General features: G+C 34.4%; 2 protein-coding genes and 1 pseudogene across 2 annotated transcripts; 2 read left to right on the forward strand and 1 right to left on the reverse strand.

The window, feature by feature from the left end:
* Nucleotides 1-3,961: 3,961 nt before the first annotated feature.
* LOC123893305 lies at nt 3,962-4,071 on the forward strand (annotated as a pseudogene).
* A 1,245-nt stretch (nt 4,072-5,316) lies between these two features.
* Nucleotides 5,317-7,883, forward strand: LOC123893129 (wall-associated receptor kinase-like 20). The gene has a single exon (XM_045943052.1). It carries the CDS (start codon nt 5,679-5,681, stop codon nt 7,554-7,556), a length of 1,878 nt encoding a protein of 625 aa, XP_045799008.1. The 5' UTR covers nt 5,317-5,678; the 3' UTR covers nt 7,557-7,883.
* A 2,286-nt stretch (nt 7,884-10,169) lies between these two features.
* Nucleotides 10,170-16,895, reverse strand: LOC123888809 (cactin-like). Its single transcript, XM_045937994.1, has 14 exons — nt 16,670-16,895; nt 16,267-16,494; nt 16,087-16,178; nt 15,828-15,927; nt 14,471-14,542; nt 13,192-13,254; nt 12,969-13,109; nt 12,750-12,845; nt 12,213-12,497; nt 11,978-12,116; nt 11,733-11,878; nt 11,462-11,638; nt 10,822-11,088; nt 10,170-10,642 (listed from the first exon to the last, which is right to left on the reverse strand). Exons 2-14 carry the CDS (start codon nt 16,489-16,491, stop codon nt 10,523-10,525), a joined length of 1,923 nt encoding a protein of 640 aa, XP_045793950.1. The 5' UTR covers nt 16,492-16,494; nt 16,670-16,895; the 3' UTR covers nt 10,170-10,522.
* Between the last annotated feature and the right edge of the window lie 1,434 nt (nt 16,896-18,329).

An 18,329-nucleotide genomic window follows, 5' to 3' on the forward strand; every position in this document is an offset into this window, starting at 1 on the left:
CAAATACCATAGACATACATAGAAACAGAGTATAGTGATGATGATTTATACACAAGAATTAAACATTCTATGTATTGTACGTTATTTGCAATTCTAATATTTATATGCACATATCATGATACTATCTCATACCAAATACTAGAGTCTGCTCTACAAAGTACATATACCTAGGGATGGCAAAAATATTTATACCTGCAAATATCCGCGGATAAAATCCGCCATGAATACGGGGCGGATAACTTATTGGATATCCACGGCTGAAATAAATGGATATTTTAATTACCCGATACTTAATGAATATGGATACGGATTTAATGGTATTCATGCCCGCAGATATCCGTACCCGCTAATAAATAATAAAATTACTTAAATATCCTTAGTTATTAATTATAAAAAAGGCTTTTATATTTCGAATAACTTTATGATGAATTTTATTTTAGTTAAAAATGTGTGTATTGATGGATAATTTTCGCAAGTGAACGAATTACCACGTAGTAATAAAAATATCGATCCACAGGGATTGTGTGATTAAACTAGTCTAATAGTGTTCATGAACATTATGCAAGAAATACACATAAATTGGGGGTATGTTGAGTGATGTTGTTTGTACGAAAACGTTGAGAAATCAATTGATTAAGAATGAGGTTGGATCGTCGACAATTCCCTAAACAATAGTATTCACATGCAATTCAATTGTATCGTAATGAATCACTCGAATGTTACAACTAGATCAACAATATGGTGAATCGCAATCTCTTGTCAAAATCCACCCTATCCTCTACCGATACTTCTCCAATCTCTTGGATGGAAGCTACCGGTAGCGGAGTATTTGAAAACGCGTTGATCGTATGCTACATTCTATGTTTCAATCTCTCGACCGGAAACACTCAAATGCACAATGAATTCAGTTCTGATTTCAACTCATACTCTCGTACATAATTAAAATCTAAGTTCATTGCAAGATTGATCAGAAATTGTAAAGCATTAAGGATAGAACTTCATTGAATAACATTCATAAAAGAGAGATTCAGTACAGATACAATTGATTACATGGAATACATTGGTTTAGTTCCTCATCATGATCCAACCTCAATGGAGGTCTAGCCTCTCATCGTGAAGTAGCTCGATTCTTGCTCCAACTTCAAGGAATCCACTTCCATGATGTTGAATGCTTCCGATCTAGCCACCTTTTGCCTCTGAACACAGGATCAGTCTTCAAATCGTGCCTGAAATTCCCAAGATCAAGATCAGATTCCTCAATTTTTCCAACCCCTGTCCAGAAAACTGACATTTCTATATATACTGATTGCAACCACGCTGCGCGTCAGATCTACCATGCTGCGCGTGGTTGCTGAAATTAACACTACGCTGCGCGTGAGATCTACCACGCTGCGCGTGGTTGCTGAAATTAACACTACGCCGCGCGTGATAGATATCACGCCGCGCGTGATCACTAGTCAGTGGCCAATCTTCTCAGGTCAGAGTTTCACGCCGCGCGTGACAGTCCCCACGCCGCGCGTGATCAAAGCAGGTTTTTGGTCTCTCTGTGATAAGCATCACGCTGCGCGTGATGGACCACGCCCCCAGCGTAGTGCAAAACTGTATTTTTCTGCATAATTTCCTGCTTTCTTGTATTCCAAGTAACCTTGCTTCCGAGTTGATTTCTCTTGATTTTATTGCTTAAAACCCTCTAAAATGAGTCTAATGTCACTCAAATAGGCATGGATAAGAGAGTGTGACGATCCGTCATCATGTATATTATTTTTTAAAAGAGAAATATATGGATATTATATTAAGTTTTGGTAAAAAGAAGAAAAATGAATGTGGTTACATTGTTGTTAAATTGAAAGTGAAATGTGTGAATATATTATTATGTGTTAATATTATTTTTTTTACTTCTTTAAAGAAATTTTAGATAATTAGAAAAAAATATTTTTTTAACAATTTATCATCCATGGATATCTGTTAATATCCGCGGATACCTCAAAACCCGTAGATTATCCGCTTAGTGGATACCCGCACGGATATAAAGTAAATACGAATATCATATTTATCTAATGGGGTGAACACAGATATTATACTATCTGCGCTCATGGATATCCATTGACATCCCTACATACACCTAGTGGTTATTGTGTTGAAGTATGAATTTTCGATACTTTAGAGTATACTCCTCTTAATATTTTAGGTTTGAATTTTTCTGATATTGTTTATTGTGTTGAGTCGGTGATATGGTGAATTCTAAAGATGTAATTGGACTAGTTTTAGGTTTTTATTTTTATTTTGTTGCGAAAACTAAATCAAACCGACTTGTTACAACCCTAGCTACATACACCTCTCCATAAAATGTTTGCACCATTACCATTTTTTCATTCAATCATGTTAAAACTACAATATAAACACTTTTTTGTTGTTGTGTAAATCAGATATCTTCCGTACGCAACTGGAGAAATTAATCTTTCGAGCCATGTGGGACCTAAATGGGCGACAAACTCTTCCTAAGAGTTTTAATACTATTGCATGTCCAAGTCAATGATCGAACAAGGATCTTGCTTAACGCCTTGGGTTAAACATTTTTCAATGGAATTGGATTGAGAGTGATAACTTTGTGCTATCAATTAGAACTTAGGTGAGAATGCCTTTATTTCTCAAAAGAGAATACTATATAGGGTTGTCAGGTAGTCCATACATAACAGCCTTTAAACTAGATTTGGACAAAAATCCAAACCAAGGAACTGTGAGAATTTCTTTTACCACTATCAATTTTCACGCACTCTACAAAATATCTATGTCCGCTACTTGAGTAGCGGACATTGTAAAAATGAAAATTTTGAGATAAAAACACTTCCTAACACAAAAATTTCAAGATTTTACACGTCAGCTACTTAAGTAGCAGAAGGGTAAAATAAGAAACTAGAAGGACGCGCGAGAAGTTGGTAAGGTTGAAAAAAAAAACTCAAGAACTGATCAGTTTGGTTTATGCAGGGCCCTTCATTAACAATTAGCCAAACAAAATCAGGAATCAGGAAAGTTAAACAAATGACTGATAACAAGATATAATGCATACAGAGTAAATATCGTTATATTTGAAGCAAAAAGCAAGTCACTCTTTTTAACAAACTTCTTGAATGGTTGATTTCTTAAAGTGATCAACTTACAAGATAACTTCTTGTGTCAAAAAAAAAGCATCCTCTCTCACCCTAGCATGAGCCTCCTCTTGAATCAAAAGACTTCAAACAAGCCAAAATGACAACCAAAAAACAAATCAAACAAGCCAATTAGGAACCAATGAGATTATTATCATATACTCGTGTGCACAAATTAGATTAGAAGAATTTGGAACTTAGAGTGCACTATGATAAGTTTATTTACACTTTAACTTTACTAATTTTATATCATAACTCATAAGCACATGTGTTGGTATGAGATAGCTTCAAACAATGAGACATGTTCATAAACTTCCGATTTCATTAAGCTTTTCATAATAATTTATGAAAAACACCTTGCAACAACTTATTACTTATATATAAACGAGTATGATTAACACTTATTCAGCTACTGTCCATTTAAGCAGTTTATCCAAACACACTTTTTTTTAGACATATTTACTAAACAAGTAGTCAGAAGTTACATCATAAATCACTTTGAGTAATGATTTCACCAAATAGAAGCAATAATTTCACTTGTTAAGCGAACTGAAATTTAAAAAGAATATGGTTTTGCCACTTGCAAACCATACTGGTAACACTATATTAAGCGTGTACCTCACGATCTTCTCTAGTCTCTACCTCTAGTAGAGTTTATGTCTTCCGTGGGAATCAAATCACGTACTCTGAGGTTCAAGTACATGTTCAATCAATTCTCACTACCAATTGAACTAGAAAAGGGGCCCAAGCTATTACATTTAGGTGACATATAGCAAACATTCAACGTTTATATATCGTTGCAGAACATCGTACATTATCCCTTCAGGAAAATCCGATAAAATTGGAACGATAGATAGAATATTAGCATTAGCATGGCCCCTGCGCAAGGATGACACTCACAAATCGAAAAATCGTCCAAAAAAAAAATTGACTTTTCATTCTGCATTTCGATTTTTCCTTCCTTTGATTCTTTTCTTTATGTATAATTTACGAATTAATATGCGTTGTTTATTTTATTTATCTTTAGCAATCCCCAAAACCCTAAATTACTAAGAATGAATAGTTGATTAACTACTAAGAATTCTGAATTAACCATATTATTACACTGTGTGTTGCTATGCTAACTAGAATTTTATTTTGATACAGGGCAATGCCAATCCATCTAAGCTGGAACTATCATTAGTGCATATTTGGATTGACCGTGAGATTGTCAGAAACACGACGAGTCACCGCAATTTCGGTAAAACCTACACTTTTGAGCTTCAACAAACACACACTAAAAGGATTAGATTCTATGCAGGGAGTTGCAGGGACCAGGTTTTCCTTGTCCTATGTTACAAATATGCCATTCAAAATCTTGACTAACTACATCTTTATGTGTGTGTGTGTGTGGATTGTGGAGTCTTTTTTTTCCAACCTTTAAATCATGTCAAATCATATTTATCATCATGCTTCATTAGAAAATATCTAATCTATCATATATTAAACATGTGCTGCTGAATTTGTCGGACCTTTACTTTGCGTGATAATCTTCCGGTTCCTAGAGGAATTAGGCTCTGGTAATCCAGAGTTAGGTCGGAGGCAAGTAAAACTTGACCAAAAATTGTTCTACCTAAGAATCGAACACAGATTCTCCCGAATGATTCCTCCTTAAGTAAGCTTATCAATCACTTTAGTCTAATAATAACTAATTAATTTAGAATGTTTGAATATTTAAATACTACTTTTATTTGTCAACTCTCAAATGGAGTGTAATAACAATTTCTTAAGCAAGTGCAAGTGTTGTTTATCATAACCTTATTTTAAATTGAATGATAGCATTAAAATCACTTTGTTATTGTAGAAATCTGTTAGCACTTGAATCTGTGCATACAATATACAGATGCTGTTTCCAGTTTTCAATTAGCAAATGAATCTGTGCATACAAATATTAACAGTGTAAGCTACTAGGTTTGGTCTAGTGGTGAGGATTTCGGTAATATGCTAGAGGTCCTGGGTTCGATCCTCGGCTCAATTGTAAACCAAAAATATTAACAGTGTAACTGTACCTGTGTAACTGTAACGTACTTGGCGCACGTTCCATGTGTTAGAAGTCATACCATTACATAAGGGAGCCTTGTGATTGGCTCTACAATTACTGATAAGTGCAAGAATTACAGTGGTATACTAGCCTTCAAGCATTTTATATATTTTAATCAGTAATTTCTCCACTATGATATTTATATTTATGTACTGCTTGTGTAAAATGAAAGGAAGAAAAACTTTGCAAAGTTGAGCAAATTCCAAAGCCTTTTCTCTTTGCACCTTATAAAAGAGAGTATATTTACAAAAGTAATTTCTATGACCACATACATCTAGTAGTATCAATTGGTCCCATAGATCTTTATATTTTTATGGTAGGTTCTTGGATCGACTTTAACTTGTATTTTACCTACTTTATTCCATTGCAGTAGCTATGCCTAGCCTTTTTATTTCTTTGATCGCATTCATATCAATGCATAATAGTTTTCTTCTCCTAATTGTCCATGCAAAATGATTGTTGAATCAAACAGTAGCCGTTTTAGCTATGCCTTTCTTCTTTGCCTTTTCCTTTGTCACTATACTTCTTCACAAAAGACTTGTCCAAATTGTGGCTATATGAAAGTTCCGTATCCTTTGAGTACGGAACAAAACTGCGGCGATCCATTCTATAGGATTCGTTGTGATCCTCATTCTCAAAAGCTTTACTTCGACACTCTCAATGGTAGTTCCTATGTTGTACTCAAAATCATGTCTTCGATTCAGCGCATGGTGTTGCAGTCATCACCTTGGTTACCTAGTTCATGTGTCACACAAGACATGCCGGTAAGCAACGGTATTTGGTTAAATCAATCACTTCCTTTCAACATAACTTCATCCAACACAGTGTTCCTCTTCAACTGTTCCCCTCGCCTCTTGGTTTCACCTCTTAATTGCACTTCTTCTAGTATTTGTCATCGTTACTTGGAAAATTCAGGTCATGTTGACAAAAATCGAGCAGTCGAGTGTGCAAGTGGTCTTCACCCTTGTTGCACTTTTGTTGCTGGTGGCATGCCTTCGGCTTACAAGATTCGCCTTCACAGTTCTGGTTGCAAGGCATTCAGAAGCATCCTTCATTTGGACCAAGACAAACCTCCTAATCAGTGGGAGGAAGGCCTAGAGATTCAATGGTCTCTTCCATCTGAACCTGTATGCAGGACACAAAGTGATTGTTCTAGAGACTCTAAGTGTTCGCCTTCTAGTAGAGACACACTCTTTCGCTGTCTTTGCAATAGCGAATTCCATTGGGACCCTTTTGCAGCAACCTGTATAAGGTACAAGAGAAAATCCAAATGGAAAACCAGCTTGGTTGTCTCAATAGTTGTTATTGCTTTTTTCTCATTGGCCGTGGTTCTCGTCATCATCACAAAATCCTTCAAACATAGGGAGAAGAAGGCCAAGGAAAGAGAAATTGTACTGAAATCAAACACTGGTGGAGAGAAACCTTACAAAACATTTCAACTGAAAGAGTTGAAGAAAGCAACAAAATGTTTTTCTCAAGATAGGATCTTAGGAAGTGGTGGCTTTGGAGAAGTTTACAAAGGTGAACTACAAAATGGAACAATTGTAGCTGTCAAGAAAGCTAGAGTTGGTAACCTCAAAAGCACTCAACAAGTGCTTAATGAGGTTTCAATACTTTCTCAAGTCAATCACAAGAACCTAGTCAGACTCTTAGGCTGCTGTGTAGAATCTGAGCAACCATTGATGATCTATGAATATATCTCAAATGGTACCCTCTATGACCATCTTCATGATAGGTATCCCAATTTTCTAGACTGGAAAAAAAGGCTTAAGATTGCTTTTCAAACAGCTGAAGCATTGGCTTACTTGCATTCTTCTGCACATACCCCTATTTACCATAGAGATGTTAAGTCAACAAATATACTATTGGACGATGAATTCGATGCAAAAGTTTCGGATTTTGGACTCTCAAGATTGGCTAACCCGGGACTTAGTCATGTGTCTACCTGTGCTCAAGGAACACTAGGTTACTTGGATCCTGAATACTATCGCAACTACCAGTTAACCGATAAAAGTGATGTTTATAGCTACGGAGTTGTACTGCTAGAGCTTTTGACTTCGCAGAAAGCAATAGACTTTTCTCGTGATCAAGATGATGTTAACTTGGTAATTCATGTGAGTCAATATGCAAGCAACGGCGCAATCATGCAAGTCGTTGATCAAAGGCTTCTTCTATCTGTGGAACCCTTAAGTAGTAAATTGATCACAAGCATAAAGCTCTTTTGGGAGCTTGCACATGATTGTCTTAGAGAGAAGAAAGTTGAAAGGCCTAGTATGAGGGATATTGTTGAACGCCTCCTATGCATAATTAGGATTGAAGACCAAGAGTGAATTATACATATTGTGATGTTTGATAATAGTAAGTGTATTGTGTAATAGTGAGCCTAATATTTAATTATTGAGCTTTGGTATTTTGACATAAAAGTTCTGTTCAAATACATAGTTAATTACATTTAGAAGATGGTTTCAGCCTCCTCCCGATTACAGTTGAGGGGGATCGAACCGTAGTTCTCCCTACCAAGTTTAGCGTCAATCACCACTGAACCAACTAACGATTGGTCATATCATGCATATTTGAAAGTTGTAGTTTATGGTGTTCAAAATTGTGGTTAGTTATATTCAATAAATGATTAATGTTACAACACATTGTTATATTTACTAGTCATTCTCTGAATGCAATTAATCACGTATTTAAACAACATTAACCATTTAAATTGTTGTCGTTATTTGTTGTCAAACTTATGTGTGAAAATATATTTAAAGTTGTATTGTTGATAAGTAACAATGTGCAATTGAGTCTTTGAAAGATAATGAGTAACCCACTGAGAAAGGAACTAAAGTGATTCTAGAACTTGGTTTTATTGGATGGCAAAGAAACATTAGAATCATATGCCATCTTCTTTAGAAAGTATGAACTATATTATTCAAAAGTATATGCAAAGTATATTGGAATATTTGGAATGGTTTGTCTTGTCCTCTAAAGTGGTATTCCTTTTGCAACTTAGGAAAGTTTTTCACTCAAACTTTTAAAATGGAAATTTCATTTTGTTATGCTAGGAAAGCATCTATGATTAGTCTAATCCATGAAAGATTATGTGATGATACTTATCAATCATCCATCACTATCGCATTCACTTATTCCTTTGCATATATATGAGTCGCCAATTTATTTTCAAACCAATAAATCATGAGTTGAAGAAAAACAATAAAGTATTATTGACAATTTTATTTTCTTCACAATTCCTAAAATATATATGGTTAATGTTTACGAATACTTAATTATTTAAATGATACTATACTAATATTAACCACTTGCAAATAATGGTTGATTACTTTATATAGTATTGAAAGAGGGTAACAAGAATGTAATTAGTTGTTAATAATCACATAGCAAATTCATGAATTAACCAATTATTTGTATGTTATTAACCATATACTCTCTTTTGTTTCATAAGCAAAAATTAACTTTTTATATTCATTAAAAAATTAATGTATCTAGTTTACACTAAATACACAAATTTTTCAATGAATCTAAAAGTCAATTATATGAAGCCGGAGTGAGTATGTTTTAGTGGTTGTGACTAAGCCATTACATGGTGTCTATACTCTATACGTGTGTGTCTCAAGAAATCATTTTTCACACTATTTATATGAACTCATTTTATGGTGGAAAACTTGATTATAGTTGGAAATCAAACTTTTTTTAAGACAAAGATATCTCACATTAAAAGAGTGGGATTAGTCAAAAGCTATGTCATTAGCTCCTATAATGTGTTGCATAATTCTTTCAAGTATAAAATTTTCCACTGCTTCTTCACAGTGGGAGAGGGAGTTAATTATGGCTTCACAAAAGCTTATTGTGTTGGTAATGGCAGCACTGATGATTACATATAATGCAAATGTAGCCCATCTTGGAGTTCAAAACGCATTCTAATTAAGCTGAGCTCATGAGTGCTATTTTGACTATTGAAATTGCCTTTGAAAAGAGTTGGTATTCTCTTTAGTTTGAAATTGGAATGTTATTCACCTCTTGTGCTTTCTACGATAATGCATCCCTTGTCCCTTAGCAATTGCATAATAGGTGGACCAACTGCATATTAAAATTTAAATTATTTGATTATATAAAAAAAGGTCATGCTAGCTAGTGTCTCGGGCACTAATTAAGAATACTAAAAGGAGTAATTTTTGCATTGAGAAAAGCATTGTTTATACTTACAAAAATTTATATTACGTACACAAGTTTCAATAGATTCATACCTGATTTAGCTCCTTAACTAGTGTCCCGTTAGCATTTTTCTATAAAAGAATGTTAAAAATATAGATAATAGAAGAATTTAAACAAAAACTGCAGGGATTTTGATCTAATGGTAAGAAGATAGGTCATAGATTCTAGAGGTTATAGGTTCGCACTCAACCACTAGTACTCTTGAAGGCAGGTAACTGTTGTAACAGCTTTAAGGTCTTCCCTGCCCTAAATTTAAAAGAATTAGAAGTAAAAAAATATAAGAAAATTAAAATTTCCATTTTTATATAGGTGTAGATTTTATAATTTTATATACTATAACAAAGAGTTTAATGGATGAATATGTAAGTTAATAGTTTTACACTAATAAGAACTCACCACCATGCAAACATATTGTACAACTGTTTCTCAAAAATCACTGTCAAATATACTGCATATCCCATTTTCTCTACTGATAATAATCTAAAGAAAACTCTTTAGATTCAATCAATAGCCAACAGATTATTACATTTGGTAATTGTGTGTTAATGATATGTAATGAATAAATGAGTTGTGTACCCATAAAAAAATTAATTGTGTTGTGTAAAAAATATCAGTGTTCAAACACTTATACATTATATTTTATTAATCATCTAGTATATTAATAAAGAATGGACAATGCATACAATGTCAGTGTCAAAATAGCCTAACAAAAAAAAAAGTTTGTGTCAAATGTTATTTTGTTGAAATTACTGTCCATTAGACCCTACTGTCACGTAATTGCTATCCATCCATCATCCTCTGGAAATACACTAAAAAAAACATTACTAAACTATGTGATTACATTAAAATGTTTATGATAAGATTTGGATCAAATCTCAATCATGGGGTTTTTACAAACACTATACTACTTCATAATTTATCCTTGGAGACCATTTCAAACAATCGATTTCCTGGACATCTGTATCTCTGGTGCCAACACCTCTTTACTATAAAAACAAATGGCAGCAACTTACAGCATCCCTCAAAACCAGAGGAGAAGCTCAACAGAAAGTGAACCATTGTCTGATATAAATTATCGGCGGTAACGGTGGCGTTTGAAATTGAAGTACACATGCAGAATTCCACGTTCAAATGTGCACTTAAAACCTTTCTTGTGAGAATATTCCCATTCTTTGTTTACAATGCGGAAAGCCTGTCATGGAAGACACAGGGAAATAAGATTTTTTTTTTAACAGCGAATATTAATAATTAGTTTCTAATATTAGTGGTAGAAATTGAACATAAAACCAACTAATCCACCTTATAACCCCCTACACAAGTAAGCTGATTGAAAGTCACAAATTGTCTAGTGATCAAGAACAATAGACTTACTATATCTTCATATGGTGGCCCTGCATGGAATCTTATAATGCAAGTTTCCCCATTGCTGCCATCCTTGTCAATAGTGTAGTTTGGGGCTTTTATCTTGTCTACAAGATCGGGATAGAAAATATTAAACTTGTAACCTTGCACAATCTTTGGAGGTGGGTTGTCATGATCATAGTGAGTCTGGTTATATTTGTTCCACTCATATCCGGTGTGAACACGGTTGAAATACTTTGGCTTCCTTGGTCTGTACTTGTCATGCCACCAATAAACCTGCTCCAACAATTACCGATCGTGTTAAGAGCTTAACATTGGAAAGGATGAAAAGAATTTAGATAATATTTAACTTCTTAAAATATGAAAATAAATTGTGTATTTTATGGTGGAAAGAAGAAATTGAAGGATATGACAAGATGATATTTGAACAGTTGGCACAAGACTCTCCTATAAGATACCCATCCACAACTTGTATCTTCCAAAAATCCAAATCATTCTATCCTATCTTCTTTTTTACAAGCTCCATCCTATCCTATCTAATGACAATTTCTATCAAAAACAAATTCAAAATTCTAAGAATCATGGAGAGTGAAATGATGGTTCTATTCCACAAAGAATGAAAATTATATAAATGGTCAAGAAACAATACCTGCGAATCGAGGCTCACTTCAGCTCCAGATCCAAACACTGCATCTCCCTCCTCCATAGCTCCCATAGCTTTAAAGGCTTTCATCTCTAAATTATCTTCAGATGGAGCTGGCTTTGATGCCATTGCTTCCTGAACTCGTCTTTGCTGCTCTTCTATTACAGCCATACGTTTCCGCTCCTATATGTACCAACATAGAAAAATTATAATTTATATACCCATAATATAAGCATGGATCGCCATTAAATTTAATAATTGTACTTAAAAAGATTACCAGTATAGCTTTGTCCTCTTCAGGATCAATAGCTTCCTCATTTTCATCATCATGCAACAGTTGTGGTGAAAATGATCCAGCCTCGTCTTCAGCTTCTTGAATCTCTCTAACAGGCTCTGGTGAAAATGATTCATCTGCAGAATGGACTGCCACGAGAGAGAGAGCAGATTTCAATGAGGATGAAGATACAGATGGAGTCAATGAAAAAATCATGAACAACAAAACCACAACATAAGTATATATACCTTTAGCATCATCCTCAATATATGCCTCCTCAGGTATCATGTCCTGGGAACTCTCCGGTTTATCTTCATCCTCCAATGGTTGCTCAAGACGTTGCAAATGCTTACGTAACATTTTAGCATGGATTTCCTTTAAACAAGCCTATATTTGAAGCAAATTAATAATGCATTAGAACAAACATTTAAAGGCATCTAATAAAATAAGAGAAAATTAGGAAAATAGTGCCATGAAGAATACCTTGGCCTTGTATATGTGGAGGTGTTTTAAAATGGCCTCCCAGTACTCAACCACCTTTGCTGTACCAGTACGCATCTCTGACTCAATGTGAGCCTGCAAGTCTTCCAATTCTGTACGTGTCTTTCCATGTAAAAGGTTCTTCACGTCTGGCTCAACACTCGAATGTAGACCCCTTTGTTCAGCAAGCAACTCAGCAGGAGGTTCTTCTCCACGCACCCTAGCTCGATCAATTGCATCCTTTTTTCGAGATTCAGCTAGCTCCCAATCGCACACCACAAGGAGAGCCTACATGAAGTTGTCGAACAATAAGTCTTAAGCTTTGAAGAAGGTGCCAACCATAATTGCCAAATGATGTTACATAAAAGAATAAAAGGAGGAGATCATGAAAGTCATTTAGTTCTTTTGGTCTCTAGTCCAACTCAAATATTTATGTTGAAATTATCTTGAATGTGTTGTGTCAGATATGGTAAAACTTCTTAACTACATAACCTGTGCAGGACTCAAACCAGAAATCAAACAATGGAAACAGGGTGATACCTCCCAATATTCCACATGGGTTGGTGTTGCCCTGTCAAGATCCAGATGCATTTTGATGTCATCACGAAGTTCACTCATTTCTTGAACAGTCAAACCCTGTACCACATACCAAATCATTATTTAACTTGTTCAATAATATTAATATTTGAAGTTGCATAATTAAAATATGGTCAGGAATAAGAGAATAAAATTACAAGGAATTAAAAGCTAGATATTAACCTTGAAGACCATGTATGGTTCATTTATTTCTATATCCAAATCATCAGATCCATTGAGGTTCTTGGTTAGGACATCGATTGGCCTGGCACGCCCTTCACGCAATCTAATCTTTGACCTTTCTTTGCTTTGATCAAAATGGAACTGCAGATTAAATAGTCTAAGTCAACAAAAGACAACATAATACTAAACAAAAACAAATGCACACAAACTGAGAGTACATTACCTCCTCTTCCTTTTTTTCCCAGTCCTGGAACTCAGCTCGAGCACGCTCCCTAGCTAATAATGCCTAGAAGAAAAAAATTTGTCAGATACCAATAAGATAACATAGTCTGTGACACCATTCATCTAACACTTATGTCAAGCCTTGACTTGACTCTAACATATTGCCACCATATTTGAGTCTCAAAATACATAGAGAAGTTGAATTATGGCACCACTGCCTAAAGAAAAGAACTGAAATGTAGCCTTACAATTTTCCCCAAATACAAGAACTGATATGTAGCCTTGACATAATTTTGTATGCCATATTAGAATAGAACCACAAATTTTTACAGTCGCTAGATAGAAGTTTCTTCCAACTAATTAAAAAATGACGGTTGAACTTAGGGATCGGATAGAGGAATAACAGAATACATTTAACTAAGAAGAATGAAAACTGTAATACACTAATACTAGACACCGATCTAAGCAATATAGTCAAATCACGTCGTAAGATCATACGATTTCACGATCCCCAGCCATGAAAACGTGCTTCGATGTTAAGCAGCACGACCGAATCAATTTTGTGGTCAAGATCACCTATTTTTGAAGAAGATCGTAACGTGCTGAGTATTTTTGCTCAACCCGTTTTCCGGGCTTTTGAAACCGGGTTGGGTTTCATTAAATAACCATCTGTTTAAAAAGAATGGAACACACCTCTCTTTTTTTTCCAGAAACAACATCAATGAAAATGGAAACCCTAATCGCCTCTCACTCCTTTTCCGGCAATGACGTCTGCCACTGATTCCGGCGACGCGTTTCCTCTTCGTTTTCTGTTTCATTCATTCGTTCTCTGTTTCCTTCTCTCCTCTCTTTCCTTTGTTTTCTCTGTTTTCCCCATCTCTTTCTTTCACAACACAATAATGGCTTCCGGTAGTGGTACAATTCATAGGTTATTTTGTTCATATATTATAATTTCTATGTTGTGATTTATAGGTTATTTTGTTCATATATTATAGTATTTTTTATGTTTTAGTGTGTATGTATATATATATATATGAAATTACAATTTTTCACTTTGGCAGGATCTACGAGTCGTGTTACGATCCTACATCGGCCTACCGAGCCTACTTAAGATCACATGTTTGACTACATTGAATTTAAGACTCCCGTTTAAACTAATATGTCAGGTTGGGTATAGAATCACTAGTAGAGATAAAGAAGCTTAGACTAATAATAGTTAACATAACTAAATTCCCCCATAATACCTATTAACTAACAACACATAATGAGAGCTGACTTACCATTTCTTCTTCATGCTGTGCTTTCTCAAGGGCCCTTTCCTCTCTCCTCTTTTTCACCTTTTCAATTTCTGCCTGTATTGTAATTGTGAATATAGATAGCAACAGTAAGCAGCAAGAACATTTAGTTGTTTTGACAATTAGTAACAAATCACAGGAGCAATCAAATTGTGAAAAACAAAGAAACATGCAAAGCCTTACATCAAGCACAAACTTAGCTAAATAAGACTACTGAATAGCTGAACTAATCAACTATTATAACCTATTCCCAGTTATGGTTTAACACATCTCAAAAAAACCAGATCCCTAAGCCAACCATCCCCAATGAATACTGTTCCTGCTAAGGATTGAGGGAGTATGTATTTAGCTACATGGTATTCTAGGCTTAAGCTGTTTTGCAAGTAAGTATTTGGAACGTAAGTCTTTGGAAAATGAGAGGGGTACTATATATAGGCCTTGGCATAACCGCAGGGGATGAGATATTTCTGTCCCACGTTCTTACATGGCGGTTCCGCCTAGAGGGGAACGTGTATTCAATCGTGCTATACTGTCAATCCTCACTTCCTTAAGGTTCGGGGCGTGTGGTCGTGTGGCAAGTAAGATCCTGGACTCGTTCAAGTGGGTTTGACCCTTTCTTGGGCGATCAGCCCATCGGATTGGCTATTGGGCTTAGGCGAATTGGTCCCTGGTATCTCGCCCGGTACAAATACTAATAAATAATTCGGAATAAGTGCTCCAGGTAAAAACAAATTTACTGATTCAGAATAATATAACACTGTTTTATGCATGTCAGATTTAATCCAGTTTAAAATGATGAAGATGGTTATTGAAGAAAATGGCATTTCTCAGTAAAAACAAAATTTTCAGAAGTTGAAAAGATTAAATTAGTCACGGAAATAGTTTACTGTGTACACCAGTCAAACAAGAGGCAACAATAATAGGAACCTGGGTAGTAAGAATCAAGTGCATGCCAAGTACTACAGAAATGGAAAAAAGCAAATGAAAATACAACCTGTTAGTTAGTTAGTTATGAAAAAAGCTTCTCAATTGTTTGAAGTTGTAAGGGACATGTTGCTGAGGTTTAAGAGACAAGTATTTTGCAGCGGTACCATTACTAGAGGGTCTGTGGGCCTAGTGTTATTGTCTAGTGTTATTCTTTCGTTCACAGTGCCTAGTGTGATTCGTTCTATCTACTCATGTCATGCTTATATGAAATATCACCTATTAAGTAAGCTAAAGCTTAAAGTGGAAAAAGAAACAACAAAAAATAGCTGATTCAATTCAAAACTCTTAAATTCAGAACACTGACCATATACCAATTACACACACAAAAGTAAATTTCTAGGGATGAAATGCATACCATCCTTTCTACTTGTCTTTTCTTCTCAGCTTTAATTGAAAAGGAATCAATAGATGCACCTTGAGTAACATCCCGCTCAATCTTCTTGCGCCAAACAAACCTAAAAATAACATTTTTGTAGGTTTATAAATCATATATATCTCCATATGGGTGACCAGTACTTATCTGCAATATTTAAATATACTTATAATAAATTATCTAGCATAAGTTTAACTCAATTATCAAACAATAAAAGCAACAATGAGAAAAAATAGCATACTTTTCATTGAGATTAGAATCACCAAATGGATTAGAGTCATTGGAATAACCCGACACCGTATTAGTCTTCAATTTTTTTGCAACTTTTGTAGCCTGAACAAAACAAACAAAGAAGAATTGAACATAAAATTCAAAATATGAAACCAAATAATGAAAAAGTGATGAAGAATCAAGTTGAAACCTTTCTCTGAGCTTTTTTAGCCATGTACTGTGAAATTTCCTCATCTGTGATTGTTCTGGAAGACTTTTTCTTTCTTCCACTTCTATCATCGTCGTCACTCGAATCATCTGAATCCCGCCGTGACCGCCGACTAGTTTTCCGGCGGTGGTCGGAATCCGACTCTGAAGCAGAGTCGTCGGATCTTCTTCGCCGTCGAGATTTTCTACTACTACTACCGCTCGCCATTTTCTATGAAGTAAAAAGATGCAGCATAATTATCGCATTTAGAAGAATTTGATTGATTTTTTATTGTTGAACCCTAAATATTACTTTGCGAGTTGTGAGGTAAAATTGTTGAAACTAGTTTTGGAAAATTGAATGAAAATTTAGAACGATTGAGTGAGAAGAGAAAAGAAGGAGGTACCTGTCGCGGTGGAAAATAAACGGAAGAAGAGAAATTGAAGATGGTGGAGTATGGCGGCGTTGTTATTGTTGATCTCAAACCTCTGCAATTACGTCTGCAATTTTCATAAGGTCTTCTCGACTCTGATTCAAAAGTTCCAATAATGATAATGCATGTATATCTATATCGGTTAGTTTGTTGATAAAAGATGCTTGTTGGTGAGTTTTTATTGGTATTATGAAAAGTACACGCCAAAAAGTTGTACGTGTTATTATGTAAATTTATGTAAAAAAAAATATGTCTTATGTTATATTAAGTTTGTTAATAAAAGACTTTTGTTGTTATAAAAAAAATTAAGTATATTATTGATATTATGAAAAATACACACCAATTTTTTTTGTATCCTCTTTATTTATATATGGTATAGATATAGCAAAATTATTTCTATTAAAAAATAGATTTTTATTATTGTACACATAGGGTCTGTTTGATAAAAATAAGCTATAAGCTAGCTGATAGCTGATAAGTTAGCTGATAGCTGAAAAGCTAGCTTATAGTTGATAGCTGAAAAGCTAGCTTATTGAAATTAAAGTGTTTGGTAAAATTAGCTTTTAAAGTGGTTATTAAATATAAAATTACATAATTGATAGTGGGTAGTTTTTTTTAGAGTGGGTAGTTATTAAATTAAAGGGTAAAAATGGAATAAAGTGTAAAAAGCTATAATACCAAACACCTCTAATTTTTTGAAATAGCATCTGAAAAAAAGCTGTAAGCTAGTATAAAAAGCTTGATACCAAACACCTCTAATTTTTTGAAACAAGCTTATAAACTCATATAATAAGCTATAAGCTAGCTTATTTGTGTTACCACACACACCCATATATAATTTAGGGGAGGGATCAAATTACACCGGTGTAACATTTGAGTAATGTTACACCGCTCAATAACGCTTTAATGAATACAAATTTTATAAAATCCACCGTTTGATTTAAAGTTTATAACATATAGATCATCTATGTTAAATTTTATAAAAATCAAAAATCGTTTGATATGTAATTGAGACTAATCAAGAGTAATCTAAGAATTTAATTTATATACATCGTCAGTGTAAAAATATTTTACACATGCGTCAAATAATATATCAACACATCATGTATGGTCATGTATGGTGTTGAAAAACACATGATGTGTCACATTCATTAAATGACGTAGCAACACATCATTGGATGCATGTGTGAAAAACTTTACGGCGAATGTACATACAAATTAAACTCTTAATCTAATACATGTAGCAAAATTATTTCAGTAAAAAAAATAGATTTTTATTATTGGTACACATATATAACATAATTAAGTTTTTGTTATGATTTTTATTAAAAAAAAAATCAAATTATTTACTATCGGGTCATTTGGGGTATTTGTTATCAATCTTTCCCCACAATTTCCATGCTCCACCATAGATGAATGGCTCCTAATAACCAGTGTAGTCGTTGTTCGCAGCACGAGAAAACTATGTTACATTGTCTGAAGGGTTGTTCTTATGCCTCTAAGTTGTGGCATAGCCTAAGTTTTACTGATATTAATTTCTACTCTGTGGTTGATGTTGTGGCTTGGATTAAATCAAATGGTATTGGTCCTATTGTGTCTCTCTTCTTAGTTCGACTTTGGTGGAACTGGAAAG

Source organism: Trifolium pratense, linkage group LG6, assembly GCF_020283565.1.
Source record: "Trifolium pratense cultivar HEN17-A07 linkage group LG6, ARS_RC_1.1, whole genome shotgun sequence".
NCBI lineage: Eukaryota > Viridiplantae > Streptophyta > Magnoliopsida > Fabales > Fabaceae > Trifolium > Trifolium pratense.

Coding starts and splice junctions, on each gene's coding strand:
- LOC123893129 (XM_045943052.1), top strand. CDS start 5,679: ATGATTGTTGAATCAAACAGTAGCCGTTTTAGCTATGCCTTTCTTCTT.
- LOC123888809 (XM_045937994.1), bottom strand. CDS start 16,491: ATGGCGAGCGGTAGTAGTAGTAGAAAATCTCGACGGCGAAGAAGATCC. Junction 15,928..16,086: donor GATTCTAATCTCAATGAAAA/GTATGCTATTTT, acceptor TGTTATTTTTAG/GTTTGTTTGGCGCAAGAAGA. Junction 11,089..11,461: donor AAGTGAGCCTCGATTCGCAG/GTATTGTTTCTT, acceptor TTGTTGGAGCAG/GTTTATTGGTGGCATGACAA.